The sequence below is a fragment of the Poecilia reticulata genome, linkage group LG18 (genome assembly GCF_000633615.1).
Source record: "Poecilia reticulata strain Guanapo linkage group LG18, Guppy_female_1.0+MT, whole genome shotgun sequence".
In the NCBI taxonomy this organism is placed as follows: domain Eukaryota; kingdom Metazoa; phylum Chordata; class Actinopteri; order Cyprinodontiformes; family Poeciliidae; genus Poecilia; species Poecilia reticulata.
This window is the reverse complement of record NC_024348.1, coordinates 4,233,119-4,258,189: the sequence shown is the minus strand read 5'-3', so window position 1 is coordinate 4,258,189 and position 25,071 is coordinate 4,233,119. Positions and strand designations below refer to the sequence as shown.

Sequence of the window (25,071 nt, the reverse complement as noted above, 5' to 3'; positions counted from 1 at the left end):
ATAAGGCAAGACACTTACAAGGCAATGGGCCGGCTCGGAGCACAGATGAGGATTGAAGGACCCAGTGATTAATGGGACAAACTGAGGAGCTTAAATACTGAGGGAGAGGTGGAAGTGACAACGAAACCACAGTAGATGAGAAGGAAAAGCAGGAGTGTGAAAGCTTACAGGGGAAATCAGGAGATAGGACACAGCTGAGCAGGGGAGCAAGTGTCAGGCTGAGGGAAAGGAGAAAGATAAACAAAGCAGAGAGAACTGAAGGGAGAAAGGCCTGAAAGCAACAGAAAGAAACGAGAATGTAAGGGAAAATAAGAATACATGAATACGCGATACACTAAAATGGTAAATCTATACATGACCAAATGATCAGAAACTTAAACGAAAACCAAAATTCTAACACCATACCATAATTGTATTCCTAAGTTATTTTTTGTGTTAAAATAATAAAGAAATTGACTGCTGATTCTGCAGAGCATTGCTGACTAAGCTGTCCTGTCAGAGTGAGGTAAGGTTGGAAAGGAGAAGTTTCTCTGACTGACGTGAAAAATACTTTCAGTTCCTGATGTAGCAGATGTCCAATGAAGTCTTCTTCAAGTTCAAACAAATATAAAACTGAACAGTTTGGTTTTTGTTAATATTTTAACCCTTTTTAAAGATAGATCCATCCATCCATCCATTTTCTGTGCACCCTTGTCCATTAATGGGGTCAGGAGGGGTGCTGGTGCCCATCTCCAGCTAGCATTCCGGGCGAGAGGCGGGGTCACCCTGGACAGGTCGCCAGTCTGTCGCAGGGCAAGATAGATACATGTTTATGTAAATCAGAAACAATGTAAAGAATGGCATCTAATTAGTTTTCAAGGAAATGTAACCAAATGTACAAAATTGTCCAGTCAGCCACTAGTAGTCAGATCTATTTGTCTCATAAAGTAGACAAATAGTCTAAATAATAAAGTAGACAAATGTCTTCAGATGACATTTGTTTCAAACTGAACTGAACTGAACTGAACTGAAATATTTTCTTTGGTAACATTGTAAATTAGCACTAGAAATGTATAACTAGAAGGAAAGTGTGTGTTAGTAGAAGTTGTCCAGGGAACAGGGAGGAACAGAAGACAGCTGCCTTACGGGGATCTATGAACTGTTACCAAGAAGAAGACAAGAGAGAGCAGAGACAACAATGCTGAGTGACATCATGTCCAATATTAAAGCAAGCTGGACCTCCGTTACACCTCAGCAGAACCACAGCTTGCAGCAGAACCCTGAGCCAGTGCATATGGAACATACACATACTGTTGAGAAGGTCTGCTTTTCTAGATTAAAATCTTTTTCACTCATTCGCTATAGTACTCTAATTCTGGAGACAGTGAATTTTACAGGATTACATATTATATTTTACAAAAGTTACATGAGTAGATTTAGGACAAGTAGCTTTACTACTTCATTTTTTTCTCTTTTACCTACAGCAACATTATTTAAGTAACACAACACTTTAACTCAATGTTTTGGCTATTATGCCTCTGCTTCCTTCACTAACTGAAGAAGAAGAAACATATTTTGTTCAAACATAAATAAAAAGTGACTGAAGATTTTGGTTTGTGAAAAATCTCTATTATTTGTTTTTCTGCTTGTTTTAATTTTGTCATTTAAAAATACCAGAATGAACACATCAGTTTAAATTTTTATTTTAATATATCATTTTTAGAAACATAAATCAGACATTCTAATTATTATACATTATAATCCTCTGAGACTTTTTGTTGACAGTATTGAAGTACGTTACTAGAATACATTCTGTTCTCTGGGTGAACGATTGTTGACTTTGTTATCTCAGCCGATGTCCTCCTTTAGGATGGAACCACAGCTGAACAATACCAGACCAGATGTAGCTTCTACGGAGAGAAAAAAACTTAGACAAAACTTAAACAGTTGAAATAAGAGGAAATAATACAAACTGAAGAAGAGTAGAAGAAGAAAGAAGTAGCAGAGTAAGGAAAAGTGGTACGTTTTTCTCCAGCAACCTATTGGCATAACTAAAGAGACTCCTCAGTTTCTTTAGTTACTGAGGCTAGAATGAGGCTTGAGAGAGGTCAAAGGTCAGATCTAAATCTGATAGAGAAAATGTGACTGGACTTGTTAACAGCTGATCCATCCCAACCCGACAGAGCTGCAAGAGTTTAACAGGAAGAATGGAGGAAAAGTGCAGCGTCCAGAAGACTGACAGCCATCCACATTGACTCACTGCTGGGACTGGAGTCAAAGGTGCATCTGTTAAATTGACTTGAATACATATGTAAATATGTATGTTACATATTTATATTTGTCATTATTTTTTGTAAAAGTTCCTTTTGAATTTTACATTAATGTGTTTGCTTGTTTGTTTGTTTTTGTCTTTTTTGGTAAAAAAAAGTTTTGTTGATCATAATTGATTTATAAAAGTAATAAAAGGGTAGAACAGTTTGGGGGGTGAATACTTTTCATAGACACTGTTGGTATCTGGAGCATTTTATAATAGATTAAAGTGAGGTGTGTACGCAGTGACTGGAAGTGACCAGATGTCAGGAACTTGAACAGGCTGTGCAGTCGAACCATCAGAAAGCAGAAGTCTCGGTTCCCAGCTGAGTGGGCTCCTCTCTTCCCCCGCCGTGGGGCGGCGGGGCGTGGACTCCGTGTCCCACAGACAGCCGCAGCCAACGATTGCAAAACCTTCGACTGGAAGCGAAGATCAACGCAGAAAAACACCAGCAGCTTTTCCATCTAAACAGGAGACAAGAAAAAGGCGACCGGGGCGAAGACCAATTCTGTGATCATGGCAGGTAAAAAGGAGAATTCGCGCTTGCTACAGATAATAGTGAGGGAAACTTTTCTTCTTTTTTGTACTTTTAGTTTAAACAGGAGAAACTGAGACGCTTAGTTTCCACTGTTTTCCAGAGTTTGTGCGCTGCCGCTGTTGTTATGAACGGCTTCCTGTTTCAGATAACGGTTCATGCTGGATCTTCGCGGTATGATAATGGACTAATCAGAATACAATACAATTACTACGTCTGTAACGATGTATTATGTTGAAATATTACGTGACTGACCAGAAAAATACATGGCTGTCAAGTTGTATTTTTACATTAGTTTACCAATGTAAAAAAATATATAATTTTCTTTCTACCTCTTAGATGTATACGACCTTCTTTTTTTGGTCTTTCACATAAAATTCCAATAAAATAGATTTATGTTTGTGGTTGTAATATGACAAAATATGGAATAGGGTTATGAATACTTTTGTGAGCCTGTATCTGTATCATCTGCATTTGTTTTGTAACAGATTATCAATTTTACACTATATTGCTACATCAGTAGAAATGTCAGTTCCATGGCCACAGTTGGATAAAATCCAGCTGTGGCCTTCCTGCTTCAGCTCGCTCTCAGGAGCTCAGTGAACTCCAGCTACTGTGATAGGATGCAAATTGTGAATTAAATTTAACTGCTAAATAATCCTGTCAACTGTTTTTGTTGTGGAAGTGGAAGCAGTTGGGAACAACAGCAGCCCAGCCATGTAAAATCACAGATTATTGTGAAGAGGTCACCAGCTTTTTGCAGTCATAGCTTCAGTCCTCCAAACTTCATATGGCCTTTAGATTGGAGAAAAGCAGAGAACCTCATGTAGCAGGTTTCCTTGGCCAGGCTGCTGCATTTCAGCCTTGCATCACCAAGACAATGCAAAGTCTCAAATGTAAATTCAAAAATACTTTAGTGATTCCAAATGGAAATTTGATGTAAAGTATATAATCACCAGAATCCATAGCAGTGGAGACATGTTGTTTGGAATGTTGCATCATGCCTCTTGTCTGCTAATCCAGTCAGCAAGCCCGGAGTTTGGCAGTTATCATGAAATCACCTCTTGCATGACTGAAATTGTGTTATGGATAAAGTTTGATGGCGGAATGATACTGCTAGTTTATTTGGGGTTTTTTTTCAGGAATTGGGATCAGCCACTTGCTTGTATTAGGAGGAGATCTAAACATTTCTGCATACCAATACAGTTTAAAAAAACATTATACTCCCAAATTTTTGGGCCCAGTTGGAGGTGACCCCTTCCTTATACTAGCACACAAAGCAGGGCCGGTATATGAATGAGTGAGATTGAGGTTTGAGAACCTGACTGACCTGTGCAGAGTCCTGACCTAAGAAACAGGGCTTTCTTATGGAACATCAGAGTGGGACCTTAGAAATATACTTCAGGGTTCTGTGGTGACGCAGAGGTGAAGCACCACCCATGGTGGTGGGCACCACACATGGAAGCACCACCCATGGAAGCACCACCCATGGAAGCACCGCCCATGTGCGGTGAAGCCCACATGGGCGCTGCACCGAGGTCACAAACCTGTGACCTCGATGCAGCGGTCACAGGTTTGAGTCCCGAACTGATGACCTGTGTGCATGTCTTCGGCCTCATTACCCATTTTTCACCACTCTCAAAATAGATCCACTGAAGCCAATAAAAAAAAAGGAATACACTCCAAGAAGAATTTTGATTTTATTTTATTTTTTTACAAACTATGCCTTTCCAAAAGAGCTGAAGTTGTTACAGAAGAAATTAATACACTAACATCTCATGAAAACTTATGGAATAAAAATAGAATGAAACTCAAGTTGCGGAGGTAGACAAGCACCAACCTTTGACAGTGTAGAGTGCTGTGTGTGTTGCTGCCTTTGTGCCCAAGAGCTTCTCCAGAAATATATTTTCATCTCAATGAAACATTTTTCAACCTGGATGAAAAAATGACACCTATTTTGAAGTGACATCACAACTGCATGTTATGACATATTATTTGTCTTGTAAATGGTTTGATCAATATTTGTTCTATGTTGGTGTTAAACAGACTAACTAAGCTGAAATTAATCATATCAATTTCCACAATATGCACAGTAAAAGTATCAAATATTGCAATTAAGGCTGTTGACTAAACGTGGCAGTGTTGGTTTCAGATGAGGCAGTAGCTGTGGAGCAAGGGGCCAGCCCAGCCCAGAGCCCGCTGGTTGCCGTCACGTTTCAGAGGAATGCCAAAAGGAAGGAGAAATATCTGGAAGCTGAGCCTAAAGTTCTCGGGGTATGCTGTGTGAGGGTCTATGTATGTTTAAATCTTTGCTTTTCAACTATTTTGTGGCCTTAATTGAACTATTTTTTCTTTGTTCCACAGATAACTCAAATCTGCTTCAGTGTGTATATGATCATCAGTCTCAGTTTGTTTAGGGCTAAAGGTCTGAGTTCTTATGAACCTGATGTTCCTTTACTCGTCTTTTCCCTGCTGGTAAGTGCCCAGTAGAATCAAACTGGAGGTTCACCTGAAGCCTGTAACGTTCTTTACTGATGCACCTGCAGCCACACTTCCATTGGAGGAACCTCACACATGCAGACATGATAGCTGCAGAAAAACTGTTTATTACTCTGATGTTTATAAGTATGAGTCGAACAGACGGTGCTTTTCATCCAAAGTTATTCAATTCTAAAATAATGCATGATAATAGTTTTCAGCCTTTCAGATGGAAACCAGTCATATTGGACATGATGTCACTCAGATACTAGCACCAGGTATTATTGGCAAGGGTACAGTGGATACAGTGCCTTACAATAGTAGTCATATAGTTAACCATGACCCATGTAGGAGATATAGGGAATATGAGGACGAAAGTTCTAGAGACCAAAATAAATGATTTGGCCTACATGCCAAACTAACACTGCACGTTTCCATGGGGATGTTGTTACTGAGCAAAGACATGGATGCAGGTCAGAGTTTTAAGGGGGCATTATATAAAATATACTTTTCTGTCCTTTATATCATGTTATAATGTTATTCCCTCATCAAAACACAGATGAAGTGTTGCTTTGGTTCATCCTGCATGTTTGTGGAGTCCTTGAATATCCCATGGCAACCATTCGGGGGTGCCTAAACACTTGCTCTCACAAAGCGCCACCTACTTCCACAAAACTCCCCCTACATACTAGCGGCAGCAACAATTAACAAACACCTGGTGGCGACTATAAGTGCTATTAAGTTAGGTACTTATATACTTTGATGTGGGATGCACCTTGGAGGGGTTGTTTTTCAGTTCTCCCAAAACTCCAGAAAAATAAGCTCTCAGTTTGAAATTAAAAAATTTTAAACTAGTATATTTAACAAGAAATATAATTTTGGTATCTCTTTAGTACATTGATCAAAAACATCAATGTTCTGATTTCCTCAACCAGTGGATGATAGTGCCCAACTACACCGAGAATAATGAATACTTTTCCCAACAATAATGCTTCTATCACCCCAAGCATGCAACAGTGATGATGGGTTAACTAGAAAAATAAAAAATTTACCTAGGATCATGATTTGTCATTGCAGGTAATTGCAGCTGGGAGTGTAGCTGTCGCAGCAAAGAACCTACATCTGCCAACAGTAAGTCACTTTCTGAACAGATGAAACGCAGCGTAGCTTGATGTTCTTCTTCTTCTTGTTACTTTTCATGTCAATAACTTCACCAATCACACTTGTCAAAATCCTCAAAGTTTCTCCTTTAAAATTCCTTCATCTCGCTAATAAGTTTTTAACAATTTCCCTCCATAAAGCAGAGCTGAAATTTCATCATGTTTACATAATGCCTGTTATTAAATAATCATCCAAACTCTATGATTGTGTGCTGGTCTGGATCCGATGGTCATCCATGTTTTGGAGGAATAATAAATGAATTCCCATTCCTGATTTTACCAAAACAATTTCTTTTTGACAAATGCCAGAATAACTAGAGTCCTTTTTAGATATTTCCTTTTTGACTTCTGGAGCTTACATACATTGAGATGTCTTTAAAATAGTTTGTTATGATGATGATGTTTTGGTTCTGTAATCCTTAGCAGGTTAATTTACAGCTTTAAATCCAATAAGGGCACACCTGGGAATATAGTTTAAGGCACAGTATTTGCTAAAAGGAATTAATAATTTCTACATAGATATATTTATTGTAACCACCTCTCATGACAATCTTGCTCCTGCACTTTTTTTAGCTTGACAAATTTAGTTTTTGTTATTGTTAAATTTTAATTTGACATTTCAGATTGCTTCACTTCCACCACTGCTTCCACATTTCTTGATTTAATGGTAAATGTTGTAAACTTTGCATACAATTTACATCCCACTTCAGATCTTTGTCTTTTGAAACAAAGAAGGAAAGTCAACTAAAGATTTTCAAAAAGCAGAAGTGAATTTTCTTTTCTGTGTGTTGCAACACAAAACTAGATTTGTGTTCTGTAAATTTTTCACACGTTACATTCAGCAAAAGCCATAAGCATTTTCAGATTACACTTTGAAAATGCTGTCAAAAGCAAAAACCTTATCCTATTCTTGTGGGTAATTGGTCTAAAATGGACTATAAAAGAGGAAGCTTCTGAGGCTGAGAGGAAGATCTCAAATGTTAAAGGATATCTGAAACGTTTGACACAAGTTTTACTGTTAACAATACAATCCACCAAATTGTAAGTATTTATACGTCTGTACTCTAAGAAAATTTGTATTGTATCTTATTTTTCTGTCATTCAGTAAATGAAACAAATTTAGATGAACTGGCCTCAGAACAGGAAAGGTCAGATTTACATATGAAAATATCAACAAATGAACAATAAGATGCCAAGCTGTACAAGCTGTTGTTTGTCTTTGAGCACAGAAAAAGTGTTTTTGACACTAATGGAGCAGATGTTAAAAAGACTATGCAGTCATCTTCCTTTATTCGGCAGTACTGGTACTGGTAATCTTGTGCAACCAGAGATGATCGGAACAGGATGCAAAACTGCTGCAAATCAGAGTACTGTGGAAAACCCACTAACTGACACCAGCAGCTTCCAGCAACCAGCTGCTGAGGAGAAACAGAAGTGAAACTTATGGTGACACTGACTCTTGTTATATGATGGCTTTACTCTGAAAGGTTCTTTTTTGTGTGTGTGTTTAATATGTGAATGTGTTCAAAGCAATCTATATTTATATATAAAACCTTTCTTTTGTGACAGCTCACGGCCTGTTTGGTGATGCAGATCTTGGCATGTGTTGCCTCTTTCTTGAACATGATCTTCACCATAATAATACTGGGAGTCTCGTCCGCCAACTGCTGGTTTGATTCTTTTGAGAGAAACACCATCAACAGTACATATAATTACCACACAATCTGTCAGCAGGTTGAGGTAAAGACTGAATAATATTCCTAAAAACCACACCCTCAAGTTCAGATGAGAAGTAAAGTCCAGTTTTAGGAACTGAAGAATGAATGTTGGATTCTAACTGATATTGTGTAACATATGAAAGGAGTTGATGTCTGAGTTCAGGAGTTTAGCTGTAATCCAGTGCTGGTTCATTCTGTCCACTTTCAGAGCATCCATTCCCATTTCTTTGCTGGAGGGATTCTAATCCAGGCCTGTCTGCTGGCCATCTCTGCCACTCTGGCTGCCTACTGCTGCAAGGTGGTCAACTGTTGTGGAGCAGCCAGCAAAATGGTGAGTTCACAAACCAACTGACTTAGTAAACCGATAATGAAGATTCCCGAGGTAAATTGTCTATACTCAGTGTTACTATTTGTTTTTCAGGAGGAAAGATAGGAAAAAAAACAAATCCCCATTAAAATGTCAGGTTAGAAAAACTGAGGGCATAATTAGTCACTTCAGAGCTATTTTTTTCTCCTGTGATGATATTTGTTCTGTACATTGCAACTGAAAACTGATATTTGATTACATATATTTTTTTGTAAATATTAAGAGAATAAAAAGCTGTAGTGTTCACATTTTCAGCAATCGGTGGTTTTTGTAGGAGCATCCACCGGACTGGTCCATTTCACAGTCTGGTCCAGTCACTTTGGTAATTGTTGATCAAAGAATAACAAACAAACTGCTTCACCAACTGCTTTTTTCAACAAGCAAAACACAAATATATAATTAACAAACACTTCTGGCTTATAACCTGGAGCAGTCTGCTCCCACTTTTATGGACCACTTGCATTGCCATATTCAGAGCCTTTCAACATTTTTTGTCCTGATTTTGTTGAACATTTGAATACTGGAAATATTATGAAATGTTTCTCCTCTAAAACAACACTCATGCTGCACATCCACATTTCCTTGAAGATTTGTAGCATATTCAATTAATATTCATAATCTTTGAATTTTTATTTCCTATTTTATTACATTACCAAACTTAAATGGATTATTTTGTGTCAGAGCAACAGCGTACTCCAATGCACTCCAACATTGTTGAAGGAAAATGACTGCATGGTTTTAAAATTTTACTACAAATAAAAATCTAAATATTGTGTTTGGCAATTAAATTCATTTCGATTTATATACTGCTGACTCAGCCCCCTTTATTAAAATAAAATCCAATGCAACCAATTCACTTCAGAAGTGACGTAATTAGAGATAAGAGTGTCTGCCTGAGGGTCACTTTAACTTCAGTATAGTCACAGGAAAAGATAGGAAGCCCACTCACACATATCAATGTCTAATCCTGCTTATTTGCAGCTGGAAAATGAAGTGTTTTAACAGATATAATCAGAAATGTGATTTTTAGCTGAAGGCAAAAATCTGGAACACCGTAGCCGTGTTCCAGATTTGCAGCTGGTTTACTGAACACACAGCTCAGGCAGAGGGTTGTGAGTTAAAGCCGGTTTGGTTTATCAAACAGAATGCAAACCTTCAAACATCTTAAGTTCAGGAAATCAACTGGCAAACATTCCACTGTATTCTAAGTATTCAATGTATTTTCTAGTTAAAACTAAATGTAGATATTTTCTAGATACATAAAAACATCTTAAAGGTATTGTATATTAGTTTTCAGAAATAAAACCAAAATTAAGCTAACAGGGGGCTGCACAGTGGCGCAGTTGGTAGAGCTGTTGCCTTGCAGCAAGAAGGTTCTGGGTTCGATTCCCAGCCCCAGGTCTCTCTGCATGGAGTTTGCATGTTCTCCCTGTGCATGCATGAGTTTTCTCCAGGTACTCCAGTTTCCTCTACTCCAGTTTCCTCCCACAGTCCAAAAACATGACTGTCAGGTTAATTGGCCTCTCCAAATTGTCCCTAGGTGTGTGTGTGTGTGTGGTTGTGTGTCTCTGTGTTGCCCTGCAACATACTGGCGACCTGCCCAGGGTGACCCCGCCTCTCGCCCGGCACGCCAGCTGGAGATAGGCACCAGCAACCCTCCCAACCCCACCGAGGGACAAGGGTGCCAGAAAATGGATGGATGGATGAAATTAAGCTAACAATATTATTATAAGACTCAAACGTTCTTTTCTCTTTTTGCCTCCACAGCCAGTGATCACGATCAAATCACCAGCCGACCAGCAGAGAGAAGGATGACCAGACTATGTGCAGCTGCAGATTTAAAGCTCAACTAATCCTTATTTTATGCCAACTATAGTTCTGATTTTCTTAAAGTCAAACCACTAATGCACTCCTAAAACATATTATAAATATCGAACTTATAGTTTTTACCCACATATAACTTTACCTTTTTTGCTCTCCATTTTCAGTCTTTTAGAAAGTCTACACACAGTGCATAATATTTGAACACTGAAGATGTTTTGAAATGGTCTGATGGAATGCAGCTTGTGCAAAGTGCAGGAAATGTTTGTAAGATGGATGTAAACAGATCTGCAGTCAGTCAGATTCTTTGTCCTGTTAAGCGGTACAGACAGGATCCGCTGTAAAACATGTGAAGCTGTTGGTGTCCAAGACACTGTTAAACACAATCAGCTGAAAGAATAATGAGTCTCTACGTAGTTCCCAATAACTCTTGTAACTGTTTTTTCATTCACCTCATCTCATTTACCATTCTGACCTGAGGTTTGTATCAATATAAATAAATGTCATGTTACCTGTAACATGGACATTACAGGCCCATGTTACAGGCCCATGTTACAGGCCCATGTTACAGGCCCATGTTACAGGCCCATGCACAGGATGCCCCTGTGCTGGGACACACCATAGCACCCTGTGCAGGAGCCCCGCCTCTCGCCCATTGACTGTTGCATGTGGCCATAAAACAATGGATGGCTTATGGAACTGTTTTTGTCTGAGTGGACTGATAATAAAACAACTTCATTGCTTTTTAAATAAGAACTGGCTACACAAAGTTGAATTTCATGTGGACATTCGCTAATCCACTTGGGTTAGAATTGTATATTAAGGGTCTAAATTTGAACATAGAGTGGAAATTTTGCTATATACATAGGTGAACATTAAACCAAACAACAGTAAAAGATAAAAACTATGTATTATAAACAAACAATGATATCGCAAATTAACTTTTGATCTGATACTTGAAATGTGAAACAGTGAATATCTGAATATCCATCCATTCATCCAACATGCTAATCCCTGGCTGTTTTTGACTGGAAGCGGTGCGTTTCTTCAGACAGCCACTGTAGCACTGGGACGAGCTCGAGCTTTTCACAGATTATCACAACATGGTGATAGTTTAACAAATATTTTAAAAACTTATTTTAAAATAAAAGTTATATACATACATTTGAATAGTGAAGCAGACAAAATAAAGACAATTTTTAATTATTCTTTTCAGGTCCCGAAAACAACAAAAACCTAAACAAAACATGTTTCACATTAGCTATAGAAAACATGTTATACAGAAGAGCTTTACAGAACACATCCTGTTGAAATGAAGCAGTAAAATAATTTCCTTAATCTTTTATTTGTGAAAATTTAATTATTGTTCATAATACAAAGTTAAGAAAGAATTAAAAACTTTATGATGAGACAGTAAAATGTATATACACTCTTCAGCACTAATGGCAGGCGTTCACTCTTATAGTCTCTACTGCAGCCTCCTTTTCTTCACCTCTGCAGTTCATCTGCCCAGTGGCTCTGTAGGAGCAACAAACACCAGTTAGTGAGCAAACACACAGCCTTTAGGGGTTTCACTGAAGCACCAGTCTGACCTGTGATGTGGAGGAAATGACGTCCTCAAGGTCTCCGAGGCAGCCGTGTTTATGGCGAATGAGGCTCCCCCACAGCACCGAGCCATGGCAGGAAGGACACTGTCCCTCTACAGGCAGTAGGTGGGACGGCTCGGACCTCAGGAAATATTTGGCCAGGCAAACTACATGACTGACCATCCCACAGGAAGGAAGGAAACAGCTCAGCTTCTCTGACACCTGAGGAGGAGGAGGAGGAGAGGATGGAGCAAACCAGCCAGACGTGGATAAATCGCTTGTTGAGGATACATTTCTTACCTTTACCATCTTCTTGCAAAGGAAACACACAGACATCACATCTTCATCTTCACCTGCAGATGGCAGCGACTGCTTCTTCTTGGCCCTCACGCTGCCGAAGGCGATGGGGATGTGCAGCGGGGGCTGCAGGCCGGGGTCAAAGTCCATCCTATACTCCTGTCTGAGCCAGCGGGCAGTCAGAGGGAGCCTGCTCCACGGCGCCACCCGCAGCATGTTGGAGACAACGCGCCAGTGGAACTGCAGGCTCGTTTCTCTTTTGGAACGTCGGGAGACGTGGGAAAGTCGTCTGGAAGAGTGAGGGTGCTGCCACGCCCACTCAAACTGCCAGGGGAAGACAACATGAACTAATCACACAAATTTTAGTTTTCCACATTTTCTCCACACATGGTCAATTTTACACGTTAAACTACATTTCATGCCATCCTAACATTTGTCTTTTAACAAACTGCTGATAAAGAATATCCTCCAACTTCCTGACGTATGGATATTTGACTGCTGTTCTCATCAGAAATGTTAGAGCTCATATGATTTGGTTTTGCCTCCTTGTACAGAGCTGAATATTTTTAAGTCCATAAATTCTAATGAGGATTATGATCCAGGCAATCTCAGAAGTGTTTTTCTGATTTATCCATTTCAAAGTCAGACACCAGTGTTCCTGTCAATCAGTGAAGCAAGTTTTAACTCACTGATCTGAAAGGATGCAAATCAAGATAAAAAACAAATGCAAATTCAAATTGAACTATACAGCATAATACAGGATCTGCTCCATTAGGGTTCTCAAGATTGTGCTAGTGGACATTTAACCTGTTTCCATAATTTGATCCTGAGTGGATTAGAGATCAGTCCAACACACAATAACTGCATTAAATGAAACAAAAAGTTCATCTTCAGTTTTAACAGATTACCTGTGCTGACTTAAGGACGTTGGATAATTATTTTGTGTCACGCTAAAAATTACAGGCATGAAGTAAACTTTTTGTACACTTTTATAAAAATATTTTGTACAAACTTGCACAAAAATTACACATGCAAATGTTTAAGACATTGTAATGACGAACAAAAAAAAAATCAAGACATCTTATCTACTACCTTTTCGATTAATGTGGCACAGTCACTCAGATTTTTTGGTGATTTTGGAGGTGTGGTAGTTTTTGATCATGTATGGGGAAATTATATGCACATTTCATATCCAATAAAACAGAAGAAAAGTCAACATTTAAAAATGTTTGTGTTGGAAATAAGAGATGCTGTAATATTACAACACTGGATCTCACAGGGTTAGAATGAATGAATGAATGAATGAATGAATGAATGAATGAATGAATGAATGAATGAATGAATGAATGCAAGAATGGGACAATTAAAAAAAGGCTTTTCCAGAAAAGTAGGACAAATTTTACAGAACACAGCAGAGTCACTGTGATGATGACATTTGGGAACATATGCTGGAATTGATAGTGGATAGATGAACAAGCTGGTTTTCTCTGGCATATTGAAAATTTCTTCAGAGATTGTTGGGTTGTACAAGATGCGATCCGAGCAACAGCGTTTATCTCCTACACTGGACATCACTAACCGTGATGTGATGCAGACCTGAACTCTGGAACCTGGACTCACCCTCAGGGCAGCTATATCTGAAGGGAATCCATGGATAATGAGCACCATCTCCCTGAGCAGCACAGAGGAAGAGGTGCATATTAGAGTTATGGTCGTTCTTAAATACTGCATGCAACTGTAAACACAATTCAACAGAAAAACAGCATGTTTACCACGGTCCCCTGCCACTGGTTCTCTTGGCACCCCCTCTGTGCCTCCCGGCGTTGTGTTGTCCAATCCGCCGCTCAGGGTTGACCGTGAAGCCGATGTAAATACGGCCTTTAAATTTTGGGTTAGTGCAGTAAAGCATGTACACACCGAAGAAGCTCTCCACCTCCACTACCATCATGAAAACCTTAATAACTTCCGTATGAGACGGTGGCAACCGTTAATTGAAATGACCCATGGCTATAGTTGATGAACGAGTGAAATAATGATCACAAAGTTAGGGGAAATGTTGAAAGCCAATAACATGTTATGGTAATGTCATAATGTTTTGCTTCTGTATCAGTTCTGTCACTACTAGCTCCTGTATCACGGTCAGCCTTTAGTTTAGTGGACCGTTACGGTGCCTGATCAAATAAGTTGAAAATAACCCCCTGTATGGGCAGAAAAAAAATCCCATTATTTTAACAAATATACCGAAAGTATACTTTTACGTTGGTGTCAACATACGTAATTAAAATTATTCTTACAACAATCACTAAAAAGAATTTTGTTGTCTTTTCTGTATGGACTCCTATTTCGATGATCATTTGTTGTTTTGAAAATAGCGTCACGGCTTGGAAGGCTACTGATTGGCTAAAAATAGTCATAGCCAAGAGTCAATTGGGTATTCTTTTTGGGCCATAATAACGTAACCGGTTGTCCAGTGTCCAGTTGATAAAGTCAGGAGATCACAGGTAGCATTTAGTTATTGTATGCTTCTACTGTTCTTTGAGAGACACACACATGGATTATCACGTAAATTGTTTAATACAGGAAGTCTTTGGACGTTAACTTTATAATTTGTTGTTTGTTTGTTTGTTTCTTGAATAAAACCGTATTAAAGATATTTAAGCTGAACTAGACCCGACAGTCAGTATTTCTGTATGTATTGTTTCAGATAGACATGGCGGTGTCAGCAGATCACATCCGGGAGAAGCTAATTAAGGAGCTCGAGGCAGTGCATGTGGTAGGTCTCTGTCATTTCTTTGATTGTTGTGTGTGTGGTCAAGCTGCTTCAGTCACTACCATCAGACTCGGTGGTCATCATAGCAATAGTTTAGCCAGTCAGATTGAGTTGTGGCTTTAACTGGGCCACAACTTTGGCTGTAATCTTTTTCTGGCTTGCTGTTCAGGGTTTTGGATTGAATCCCATTTCCAAAGGAACACTTGACACCTGGCTTTCCCATGCATCTAGGCACACAAATTCACTCGTACTTTGACTATCCCACTGAGAATTGGGCTGCTCCCTTCAGAACCTGATACATCATCAATCCTCAGTGAGTGCTTGTATGTAAACATCTCAGACTTATTCTGGTCTATGTTGGTTGGGAGGACGATCACCAGTCCTCTAGCATGCGGTGCTCTATGTCCATTCTGGAAGAATTAAAAGCAACATGCTAAATGTAAACAATGTGTAATGATGTAAATGTAAAAAAGCTTTAATGGATTTAATTGTATTTAGATTTTGCCACTCTGCCTGGCAGAGTCCAATCTGAACTGTCAACATTGTGCCAGTCAGTGTGTGCCATCTGGACAGTTTTCGCTTTGGGGACATTCAAACTTGATTGCCTGTAAAACAGACCAGTTCTCCATATTCCATATTCCCTCAGTCAGCAGCACCCAACAACAGCAAGGTCCTTTACGGGAACCATTATATAAGCTCTGTCTGTCTGTCTGTCTGTCATATTCTAACATCGTTGATCTTGATCAGCGTTTGTAAAATTAACATCTGGCCATTACCCCGGACTCCAACGTTTCTCTAATCAAACAGCCAGAGACCTAAAGAGGAGAGGCAAAGCAAATGAGGTGGGAGCAGAGAAAAACATTCCACTGAGAGCTGGAAGGAAAAGATCCTTAGATGACATGAGCTACAGCAATGTTTAATTTCCCTTTGGAAAAAATAAAGTATTAATGAACTGAAGGAATTAAAATACAAAGTAGAGAAAATGGTGAGTGAGAGATGCAGAGCTGCAGCATTACTTGCATCCTGCAAATACATAGTTGACTTTGGGGAGCAACCTGGTGATGAGAGAACCTGACAGCTGCTTCTATGCAGCCTCTTCCTTCATCCTCTGTTATGAACATGGCAGCTTTATTGTGTGGAATTCCTGGCTAAATAAAAAGAGAAAAGAATAATTTTTTATCTCATAAACACAAAGATTGTTCAGTTAGACTTTTCCAGTAACTATTTTTTTCCCAAAGGGAACATTTCTATGGACAGTTTGTCTAATCAGTAACCAGATTTCTGATGATAATGTCTGTTTTTCTGATGCTGGTCAGTGAAGTAAGCGTTGATGTTGTGCTTTTCAGGACGTAGAGGATACCTCACCAGAAAGATGTGCAGCCAGCTTCAAAGTCCTGGTGGTGTCGGCGCAGTTTGAGGGGAAACCATTGTTACAAAGACACAGGTGGGTTTCAGCTGACGTTTTATTAGTTTCTGATATCTACATGGTGGAAGGTTACTTACACATTTCAAATCTAATTCTCCATGTGCATTACGATCAATGCTAGAATAACATATTTGTGTATGAACCAGCAGATTATAGCAAACATAGTCCACTTATCAGTAGAGATTTAAAGCTCATAATTCAAATGTCTCTCCAGTGCAACACCCCAAACATCTGCAAGTACGTTGTTAGCTTAGATAGCTCATTCAACGATCTAAGCTACCGTTTACGTTTAGTTCAAATCCTTGTTTCAGATTTTTTTCATAATGATGTTTTTAGTCATTCCAATGGGAAATAAAATGTTAAAATTAATTAGAGGAAGTTTCTGGTTTAAATGCCTGGGCTCATCCATCCAAAGCCACTGACGATGCACAGGGAGGAGAGGATGACATGGTTTACATGATGGTACTGAAACCTGGCAGGATGTAATTTGAGTTTCCTTCACAATCTGGAAAAATCTGGAAAAATGTGAAATAAATTCCAAAGACCTGAATTTATGAGGAGGGGTGAAGACATGCAGCAAAGGTCTCAACAGTTGGAATCAAACTATACATTTCTTTTCTGCTTCAGTTCAACTCCCCAGAGTCCTGCACTGCTTCACCATCACTGTCACGTAACACAGCCAGCCCCCCAACTCCTGAAACACAAATGGCAACGAGGGGAAAAAAAAAAACTTTGGTTGTTAATGTCAGGCCAGTTTTATTTATCAGACCAATATGTTAAAAAATGCCTACCATCGGCTGATACCGATGTGGAAGCCGATATATCGTACATCCATATCCTGAAAACCTGAAGCAGAATCCAGAGTTTTGCTCATTTCCTGGTGAAGCTGGAAGTGTGTGTGGTTTGGAGATGAGAGAAAAGACAGGAGGCGTTCTGAAGGTTTTAGGATTCTGAACTGGATTAGAAATGAGTTAATCAGAGAGTAAGATCTGTGTTGTGAGATTAACGTGTTATTAGCTTTCTTTCTGAAGTTCAGTTAAATGTTTTACTCCACTTGAAGCAAATTTAAAGAAGTCCCTGAGGTCCACCCAGCTTCATTTACACATTATTTACGGCTGTGATCAAATTCTCCTCACTGTCTGCTTCTGAAGGAAATGCTGTGATCTAAAACACTAAAATCAAGCAAAGCAAGCGTGTGCTTTGCAGCTTTTGTTCACCATCCTGCAGAATAACCAGAGTATGCGGATGACTCTAGAGAAGTCTCTGTCAGACAGAAGAAAACATTCAAAGTTTGACTAAGAGCTGCAGGTGTTTGTTGCTGAGCTCTGCTGTAAACACACTCATCTCACTTTGAGCCGTTCTCCCTGGGAACATTAAACCGATGTGCTGTCTGTGTTTGCAGGATGGTGAACATGTGTCTGGCAGAGGAGCTGAAGGCAATCCATGCGTTTGAACAGAAGACCCTCACACCAGAACACTGGGACAAGTTGAAGCAACAGTGACACATTTCCACCTGCTTCCGTTTGCTTCTTGTTTTTGGATGATGTGAAAATGTTCAACTGGTCCAACTATCTTATTGCTCCGTCTGTCCCACTGATACAAATCTACTGCAAATGAAAATAAAACACTTTCCTTCCTTTTTCTGCATTTGGGTAAATCCTTAAATTCATTTTCTAGTGAAGGAAGAACAGACCCACTCAGTAAATCTTTCATAATGGATTGATGTTTCCTTCCTTCCTGTGGGATGGTCAATCCATGCTAAAAGGGTCATAAATATTAATGTCAAATTACTCTTCAATATAAATCACATCTGTTTATTCACTGGTAGATATTTGGGGTAGAGAAATATTAATAAGGGGAGGTAGATGCTCTGCCTGTGGAATATGAACACCACAATTTTTTAAGCTGTTTCTAAAGTTTTGTTGTGTTTTCTTGCACAATGACAATAAAGAAATTCTGATTCTGATTCTAAATGCAGAGAGACTCCTGACCAAGACCTGAACCCAGACAGTAACTGACTCACCATCCAACCCATGGCTCAGGGCTGGATGTTAACATATGTTAACATGGGTCACTTGGTAACAACCAAGCATCACTGGAGAGATTCTGGATGCAGAAGTATTTATTCATACTACTAAAACATACTTCCTGTTTGCTGTGATCCTGCCAGCAGACAATAAGCTGAACTGGAAACAGTAAGTGGAGGACTCACTGTCAGGAAGGCTGAGTGCTTAAAGCTCTTTCACAAAGTGGGACTTGTTCATCCCATGTCCCAGCTGACAGCAGATCTTCCACTGTGAATGTGATGAACATTAGTGATCCCTGCCAGAAACTAAATAACCACATGAGGCGAACGCCCTGCTGAGACTCAGGGGGCTCAGAAAGCCAGAGCGGTCGCTCAGTGAGATCAGCTGGTGGTGGCTGAACTAATGGAACCTAACTGGTTCAGTCAAATTCACTGATTTTCACTTCAGTGCTGATGTGGCTGTTTGTGTTGGATGAATGCAACCAGCAGCTCCTGCAGGGAGCCCAAGCAGTTTCATTTAATACCTGAGACAACGGCATGGCTGCTTTATTGATTTATTGCCCTCTAACACATAATACAGCAGGGGTTCATTTCTCCACCTGTGATGTTGGAGTAGAGTAGCCTCCAGATAAACATTTCACCAATGTTGTATACAGTGCATTTTTTTAAAGTGAGATTTTTATGACAATAGTGGCCTTTATTCAACTTTAACTGGACAGGAATAAAGGCAATAAGAGAAGAGCCAGCTGTCCCTGGCTCAGCCGGGAATCGAACCGGTGACAGCTGTGTTAAGGACTGGAAAATAGAGTTCTCTGCTAAATACTCTGACCTTAAAGAGGTCATAGAAATGAAAATGCCATTTTTTTCAACCTTTAAGCCCAAAACACACAGCTTGCATCTGATCAGATTTTGATTTCGACCTGACACACAGTCTCCAACTGGACGGTCCATCAACTCGACAACAACAATAACAATTCATGTGAGAATATGTAAACAAGCCGGTCCGGCAGTAAACTCAGAGCTGCTTAAACAACATCACTGTTTCACTCTTTCGTTATTTTTCTGTACTTCTGAACTCCTAGCATGGATAAGCACACTACCTTTTCTGCAAGTAAAAGATTTTGGTTTGCATTTACCCCAAAGTGGATGTTTTACCTCCATGTCGCACTAAGTGCCATCATTGATGGCATGAATTTGATGGCAAATTCATGCCATCAATTTGTTGCATACTTCCAACTAGGAAAGATGTCAGTTGGAGATGCAGTTGTAGTCACAGGGTCACAGTTAGTGATCATTAACTTTAACAGGTTCCAACTGCTGCATCCATCATCCGACCCGATCGGACCCCAAAATGAGCCTGGTTGTTCTGGGCCTTACTCTGTCTCAGCTGTCTTAGACAGATTGATACGGCCAGTGACTATTTCAGCAACTATATTAGCTATAAACTGCTTAATTAAACCCCCAGAGCCTTTCTTCTGTGTTTGCAGAGACATTATATGTCTTCATGGTTTTAGATTGATATCAGATGTAGAACATCTGTGATCATTACTGTCTTATCACAAATTACAGGTTTAATCTGGATTCTGACTACATTATTTGAACACATTTCTGCTTTGATCTAAATTGTTCCTGTATGTTTAGGGTCGAAGGTGAATCTTCATCCCTCCCCTAAAAATATTTTCATTTATTCAAAGATAAAACAACATTAAAGAAAGAACAGTTACGAAAAAACTAAAGTAACTATTTTTGATTACATGCTATTTAGTCCAAATTAATAAATACCTTTCTCAATAATCAATAGAAACACCTGTCTGAATGTTTCCTGTCTGAATGTTTCCACTGGTATTGTGATTATTTACCTGGATTTACGTTGAGGCTCGGTGGCATCTTTACCTTTTAGATTCCACTCACTCGTTCCAAAACATTACTATTATTTCCAGTCAGAAGACACATTGTGGACAAATTAAAAGATTACTTTAAACCTGAATGTATCTGAGGTATGAATACCTTTGGGCCTTACTGTGTGCTCTACAGTTACATGTCGTGATGTGTCATCATGAGGTAAAACCAGAGATGGTTTGAATAACATTAGCTCCTCTCTGTGGTTCCCTCTTGTTGCTGCTGTGACTCAGAGCCCCCCGGCTCCCTCCTCTAGTGTAAATGATATGGATGATGTGATTGTTCAGCTCTGTTCTGTTCTGAGTGGCAGCCATGCTGACCACCAGACACTCGGCTCTTCCATTAGCAGCTCTTGGTGGGTGAGTGGTGGAAGTAATCCTCCCTCAGCCTGTTTCAGTTCTCCTGCTCTGTGATGGAGAAAATCACATCACAAGTCAGCTGGTAATTTAAAATAAGACATTCTGATCTCTCCATACGGCTGCATAGTCACTGAATAAACACAATAAAGGATTCATTATCATAAATGACTGCATTCGGACATTTTCCTTTCCCTTGATTTGTGCTCCACCCTCATGCAGAACTCTTCCATCATTCTGACAGCCTGGGTGGATGTACAAAAGTCTTTAAGTTTAGGAACAAATGTTTACACTGAAAAACAAACAAAAAAATATAAACAAAATGGCAACCACTTTTTGCTAAGTCACATTCATAAAAACCCAGAAATATTCACACATCACCTTTATTCCTGTTACTTTAGTTTATATAGAACTGTTTCTGTTTTAAATCAGCTATGACTGCAAAAAGTTTTATTTCTATTTCCTAAATGCCAAAAATAATGAGAGAGACCTATAATATTTACCTTTATACATTTTATTGCTGTTTACACTGAGCCAGGTTCTGGTTCTGCTGGAGGTTTCTTCTTGTTAAAGAGGAGTTTTTCCTCTCCACTGTCTCTACATGCACGCTCTGTATGAGGGATTGCTGTAAAGTCAATGAGACACCACAAGTGATTGTCTCTACGTTCTCATCCAGGATGACTGAACGCTGCAGGTCGGTCTTGATGCTCTGCTGGGTTTCCTTATAGTAACTTTTGAATCTGCTTTGAATAATTAAATAAGCATATTGTATGATAACTAGGATTAATTTGAATGTATGTATGATTGAATTGAAGTTTTTTTTGTAAGGGACCTTGACATTTGTTGTAAATTGGTATAATGAATTGTATTGAATCAGATCTAATTTTAGTGAAGCAACGTCTCAAGCCAGAAAAGATTAAAAAAGCCACTCAAACACTAAGTACTGATTTTTATTCCCATGAATAACTTGCAGACAGAGCTTAAGGATTGTGTGAGGAAGGTGATCTACAAACCTAACCCAGTTCCACCAGTTCTGTACAGAGGAGTGTGTTTAAATTCCAACAACTATTACAAAAACCTTGTGGAAGGGAACTCTAAATATTTTACCTGTCATACAGTTTAAAAGCTGACTGTCCAACATATTGTGGAAATTCAGACAACCTCTGAATTTCACTTCAAATACACTTCAAAAAGTGTCTTTCCTAATTTTAGCCTTTAGCTAATAAACATAATTTTCAGAATTGTAGCTGGTCAGTCAAAAATAATGATAAAAGGTCACAAAGTAGCAGCTGCTGTCTGCATCTCTTCTCCAGAACATTTCAGTCAAATGACCAGACTTCTGCATAACCTGACTTCATGCTGAGGAAATATTTCAGCCATTTGTTTTATCTGTGTTGGAGCAGGGATCCCTCTACACAGGGACACAGAAACTCCTGCAATAATAATAATAATTATGATATAGTAATTTTTTACCTCAACTTCACCCCAAAAAATAGTGCCACATGAATTTATTTCTTTGGACATTTTTGCAGTGAAAGACAGAGTATGTATTGAGCATGTTGATCCACCACTTCTGCTGCCAACAATCATATAAAAATAATAAAAACATTATTAGAAAAAGAGTTGCTGGTCCGGTCTCTGGTTATTGCCTTCCTGAGCTCGTCTTGCTGCTGACGTCCAACATGGCGTGTAGCTCCCCAGGCTCGTATCCCAGCAGGCCCTGCAGGTTGCACACAAAGCGGTAGACGTAGCGCTTGCCGGCTGTCTTGCGGATGATGTTCTTGTCGTAGTAGTAGCGCAGGCCCCGACTCAGTTTCTCATAATTCATCTTGGGTTTGTTTTTCCTCTTTCCCCAAAGCAGAGCTACCTGGGAAACAAATACTCATCAGAGAACATCCACAATGTGACAAACACAAACAGATTGTGTTTGTCACATTGTGGATGTTCTCTGATGAGTATTTGTACAAGTATCATGTATCTGTACAAGAAAGATGCAATTACACTACTTTATTTATTTATTTATTTTTCATTTTTATTAATTTTTTAATTGTTCTGACTGTTTTAGATAAACAGTCAGAACAATTGAACCTCAACAATGTGTGTGGTTCAGCACAGTGAAGTTTTGTGGTGGCAGGTTGGTGGTGAGAATTTAATGAAAAAGTCTTGTTGCTCAGCAGTAGAGGGGATACTAACAGGCCACCTGCAGGACAGATTTTAGCTCCTTCCACCAATTACAATTTACATTATTACTGTAAAAAGGCCGGCATGATAAGCAGACCTGCTCATTTCAGAAGCTCCACCTGTTTGCTATGGATGGCCAGAGGAACCTTATACAGCAGGTTTACAACAGGAATGTTTTGTGAAAGAGGCTATTGACTACTCATAGCTACTCAGTAGGACCCCTAAAGAAATATTTCAGCTATCACTGTTGGGTTCATTGCTCTCTGTATTTATGTGAAGCTGTTCACTCCCTCTGATAGGAGTCTCTGTTTTAGATTAAACTGAATCACCTTCCTGTTACTGATCAGCAGAGATGGTTTAGATGAACCAACAGGAAGGTCAGCAGGTTCTTACTTCATCAGGGTCGGTCAGTTTGAATTCCCACTCATCTCCAGTCCAGCTGATGCAGGACTGACAGCTGCGATCTGTTAGGAGCTCCAGCAGAAACTGCCACAGCTGGATTGGTCCACTACCTGTGGGAGGAAGGCTCAGCTGATCAATGCATAAACCTGGACAGACAAAATGAGTGTCTCTGTCCCCACAGCTGTACTAACCAGTGTAACCAGCTAAAATGGCTGCTGGTATCACAGCTTTGCCCACATGTGTTTTGCTGCCTACATAGTCTTTGAAGCTCCCGTGTTTCTGCAGCAGCATGAAGGCATCATCAGACACTCTGTCGTCCAGAGGCTGTAAATCAGTGAGTGGAGCAGTCAAAGCCCGTGGCCTGACGGTGGGAGGCGGTCTGCTGGCAGCAGCCCTCTCCTCCAAGTGTGTTTCTGCAAGAAAGCAGGGATAGAAACACAAGATATGGTCAGAGTTCACTGTTTTATAAAGTTTATGGGTTCAAAGAATAAAACTTTAAAAAAGCCATTTTTATTGAAAGAATTATGTAAAGTTCTGTTAATGTGATGTTTCTCTTCTCTAGCTGAGAAATTCCAGCTGAGGCACTTAGCTGTTAACCTGAGAGAGACGACCTCTGGGCTTTATTCATTTTTCTCAGTTTGCACGTTTTTCCACAGATTTTCAATTGTATTAATGTCTGAACTTTGACTGGGCCACTCTAACACATACATTTGTTTTGATCTAACAATTCGTTCTAACTCTGGCTGTATGTTTAGGGTTACTCTCCTGCTGAACCTGATCATCTAACAGGTTTTCCACCAGGAGTGTTCTTTATTTTAATTCATGGATGATGTGTTCATGATGTTCTGATCTGTGCTTTTGCATTTGATGAAAACACAATGTTCATCAAATGTTCTTACCTCATAACAAACTGAGTTGAGTGGTGAGTCAGACTGCAGGGACAGATGCAATGGGAAGGAAGTGTGAACTAAATTAAATTCCATTTTATTTTCATCCCTTTTGTAGCTGTTAATTTGGAGGTTTTCAAAAGCCAAATCAGCAGCTGAAGGTTATTAACTTTGTTTTTAAATCTACTTAAAAGCTTGCAAAAAAATCTTATTATTTTCTATGTAGCACAAAAAAGACAAATGCTAAGATTCATGGACTGGAGGCTGGAAGGAGAATGTAAATAAAAAATGTCTGTCAGCATGAAGATTTTCTGCATGTTGGTGAAGTAAATGTTAAGCTTGCATCTATTCTGCTTTGTGTTGAGATTTTATCACACAGTTCTCAGACATGCAACAGTAACAAAGTTCTCCTAGTTGAAAGTGAACAGTCTCACTGTAGAAAATGACGTAGCCCTTCTGTAATGACAACAATGAAATAATAATGAGGTTTTTTTTATGAACGATGGTTTTTTTACCTCTGTGTATTTCTGGTATCAGAAAAGCAGAACTGATGGATTCCTCTGCGTTCATCAGACTGTGACCTTCATGTGGGGCAGAAACTGGATCCAGAGTGTGGAGGTCTGAGCTGTGAGCTGAATGATAGTGAAGTATCTCATTCTGTTGATCCTGGATGTACTCTGAGGGGAAAAGATGCTGAACTGTAACGCTGGTCAGAGCCCAGCTTTGACAGCCAAAAGGAAAGTAGGAAAGTGAAATCTAGAGCTACCTGTGTGCTGAATCTATCTATCTATCTATCTATCTATCTATCTATCTATCTATCTATCTATCTATCTATCTATCTATCTATCTATCTATCTATCTATCTATCTATC

At 39.3% G+C, this 25,071-nt stretch overlaps 4 protein-coding genes across 5 annotated transcripts in view; 2 read left to right on the top strand and 2 right to left on the bottom strand.

Moving 5' to 3' along the window:
- Positions 1–2,590: 2,590 nt before the first annotated feature.
- On the top strand, positions 2,591–11,122 carry LOC103480106 (uncharacterized). The gene is made up of 7 exons (XM_008434923.2): positions 2,591–2,813; positions 4,978–5,099; positions 5,190–5,300; positions 6,381–6,434; positions 8,033–8,203; positions 8,390–8,512; positions 10,316–11,122. Exons 1-7 carry the CDS (start codon positions 2,807–2,809, stop codon positions 10,361–10,363), a joined length of 636 nt encoding a protein of 211 aa, XP_008433145.1. The 5' UTR covers positions 2,591–2,806; the 3' UTR covers positions 10,364–11,122.
- A 431-nt stretch (positions 11,123–11,553) lies between these two features.
- Positions 11,554–14,401, bottom strand: slx1b (SLX1 homolog B, structure-specific endonuclease subunit). The gene is made up of 5 exons (XM_008434925.2): positions 14,025–14,401; positions 13,873–13,924; positions 12,256–12,576; positions 11,962–12,177; positions 11,554–11,887 (listed from the first exon to the last, which is right to left on the bottom strand). The coding sequence occupies exons 1-5, from the start codon at positions 14,198–14,200 to the stop codon at positions 11,858–11,860; spliced, it is 795 nt and encodes a 264-aa protein (XP_008433147.1). The 5' UTR covers positions 14,201–14,401; the 3' UTR covers positions 11,554–11,857.
- A 259-nt stretch (positions 14,402–14,660) lies between these two features.
- On the top strand, positions 14,661–18,095 carry LOC103480108 (bolA-like protein 2). The gene is made up of 4 exons (XM_008434926.2): positions 14,661–14,753; positions 14,957–15,025; positions 16,369–16,466; positions 17,851–18,095. The coding sequence occupies exons 2-4, from the start codon at positions 14,963–14,965 to the stop codon at positions 17,948–17,950; spliced, it is 261 nt and encodes an 86-aa protein (XP_008433148.1). The 5' UTR covers positions 14,661–14,753; positions 14,957–14,962; the 3' UTR covers positions 17,951–18,095.
- A 3,568-nt stretch (positions 18,096–21,663) lies between these two features.
- LOC103480196 (protein C-ets-2-like) overlaps positions 21,664–25,071 on the bottom strand; it is a 6,252-nt gene continuing 2,844 nt past the window's right edge. For both annotated transcript variants that reach the window (XM_008435073.2, XM_017310301.1), the window contains 4 exons: positions 24,715–24,876; positions 23,504–23,725; positions 23,304–23,422; positions 21,664–22,596 (listed from right to left, as the gene is read on the bottom strand). In XM_008435073.2, the coding sequence (XP_008433295.1) occupies positions 22,372–22,596; positions 23,304–23,422; positions 23,504–23,725; positions 24,715–24,876 (728 nt within the window). In that variant the 3' untranslated portion in view covers positions 21,664–22,371. The remainder of the gene's footprint in view (positions 22,597–23,303; positions 23,423–23,503; positions 23,726–24,714; positions 24,877–25,071) is intronic.

Coding starts and splice junctions, on each gene's coding strand:
- LOC103480106 (XM_008434923.2), top strand. Junction 5,100..5,189: donor CTGAGCCTAAAGTTCTCGGG/GTATGCTGTGTG, acceptor TTTGTTCCACAG/ATAACTCAAATCTGCTTCAG. Junction 5,301..6,380: donor TACTCGTCTTTTCCCTGCTG/GTAAGTGCCCAG, acceptor TTGTCATTGCAG/GTAATTGCAGCTGGGAGTGT.
- slx1b (XM_008434925.2), bottom strand. CDS start 14,200: ATGATGGTAGTGGAGGTGGAGAGCTTCTTCGGTGTGTACATGCTTTAC. Junction 12,577..13,872: donor CAGATATAGCTGCCCTGAGG/GTGAGTCCAGGT, acceptor TTCCCCTGGCAG/TTTGAGTGGGCGTGGCAGCA. Junction 11,888..11,961: donor TCATTTCCTCCACATCACAG/GTCAGACTGGTG, acceptor TTGCTCCTACAG/AGCCACTGGGCAGATGAACT.
- LOC103480108 (XM_008434926.2), top strand. CDS start 14,963: ATGGCGGTGTCAGCAGATCACATCCGGGAGAAGCTAATTAAGGAGCTC. Junction 15,026..16,368: donor AGCTCGAGGCAGTGCATGTG/GTAGGTCTCTGT, acceptor TGTGCTTTTCAG/GACGTAGAGGATACCTCACC. Junction 16,467..17,850: donor CCATTGTTACAAAGACACAG/GTGGGTTTCAGC, acceptor CTGTGTTTGCAG/GATGGTGAACATGTGTCTGG.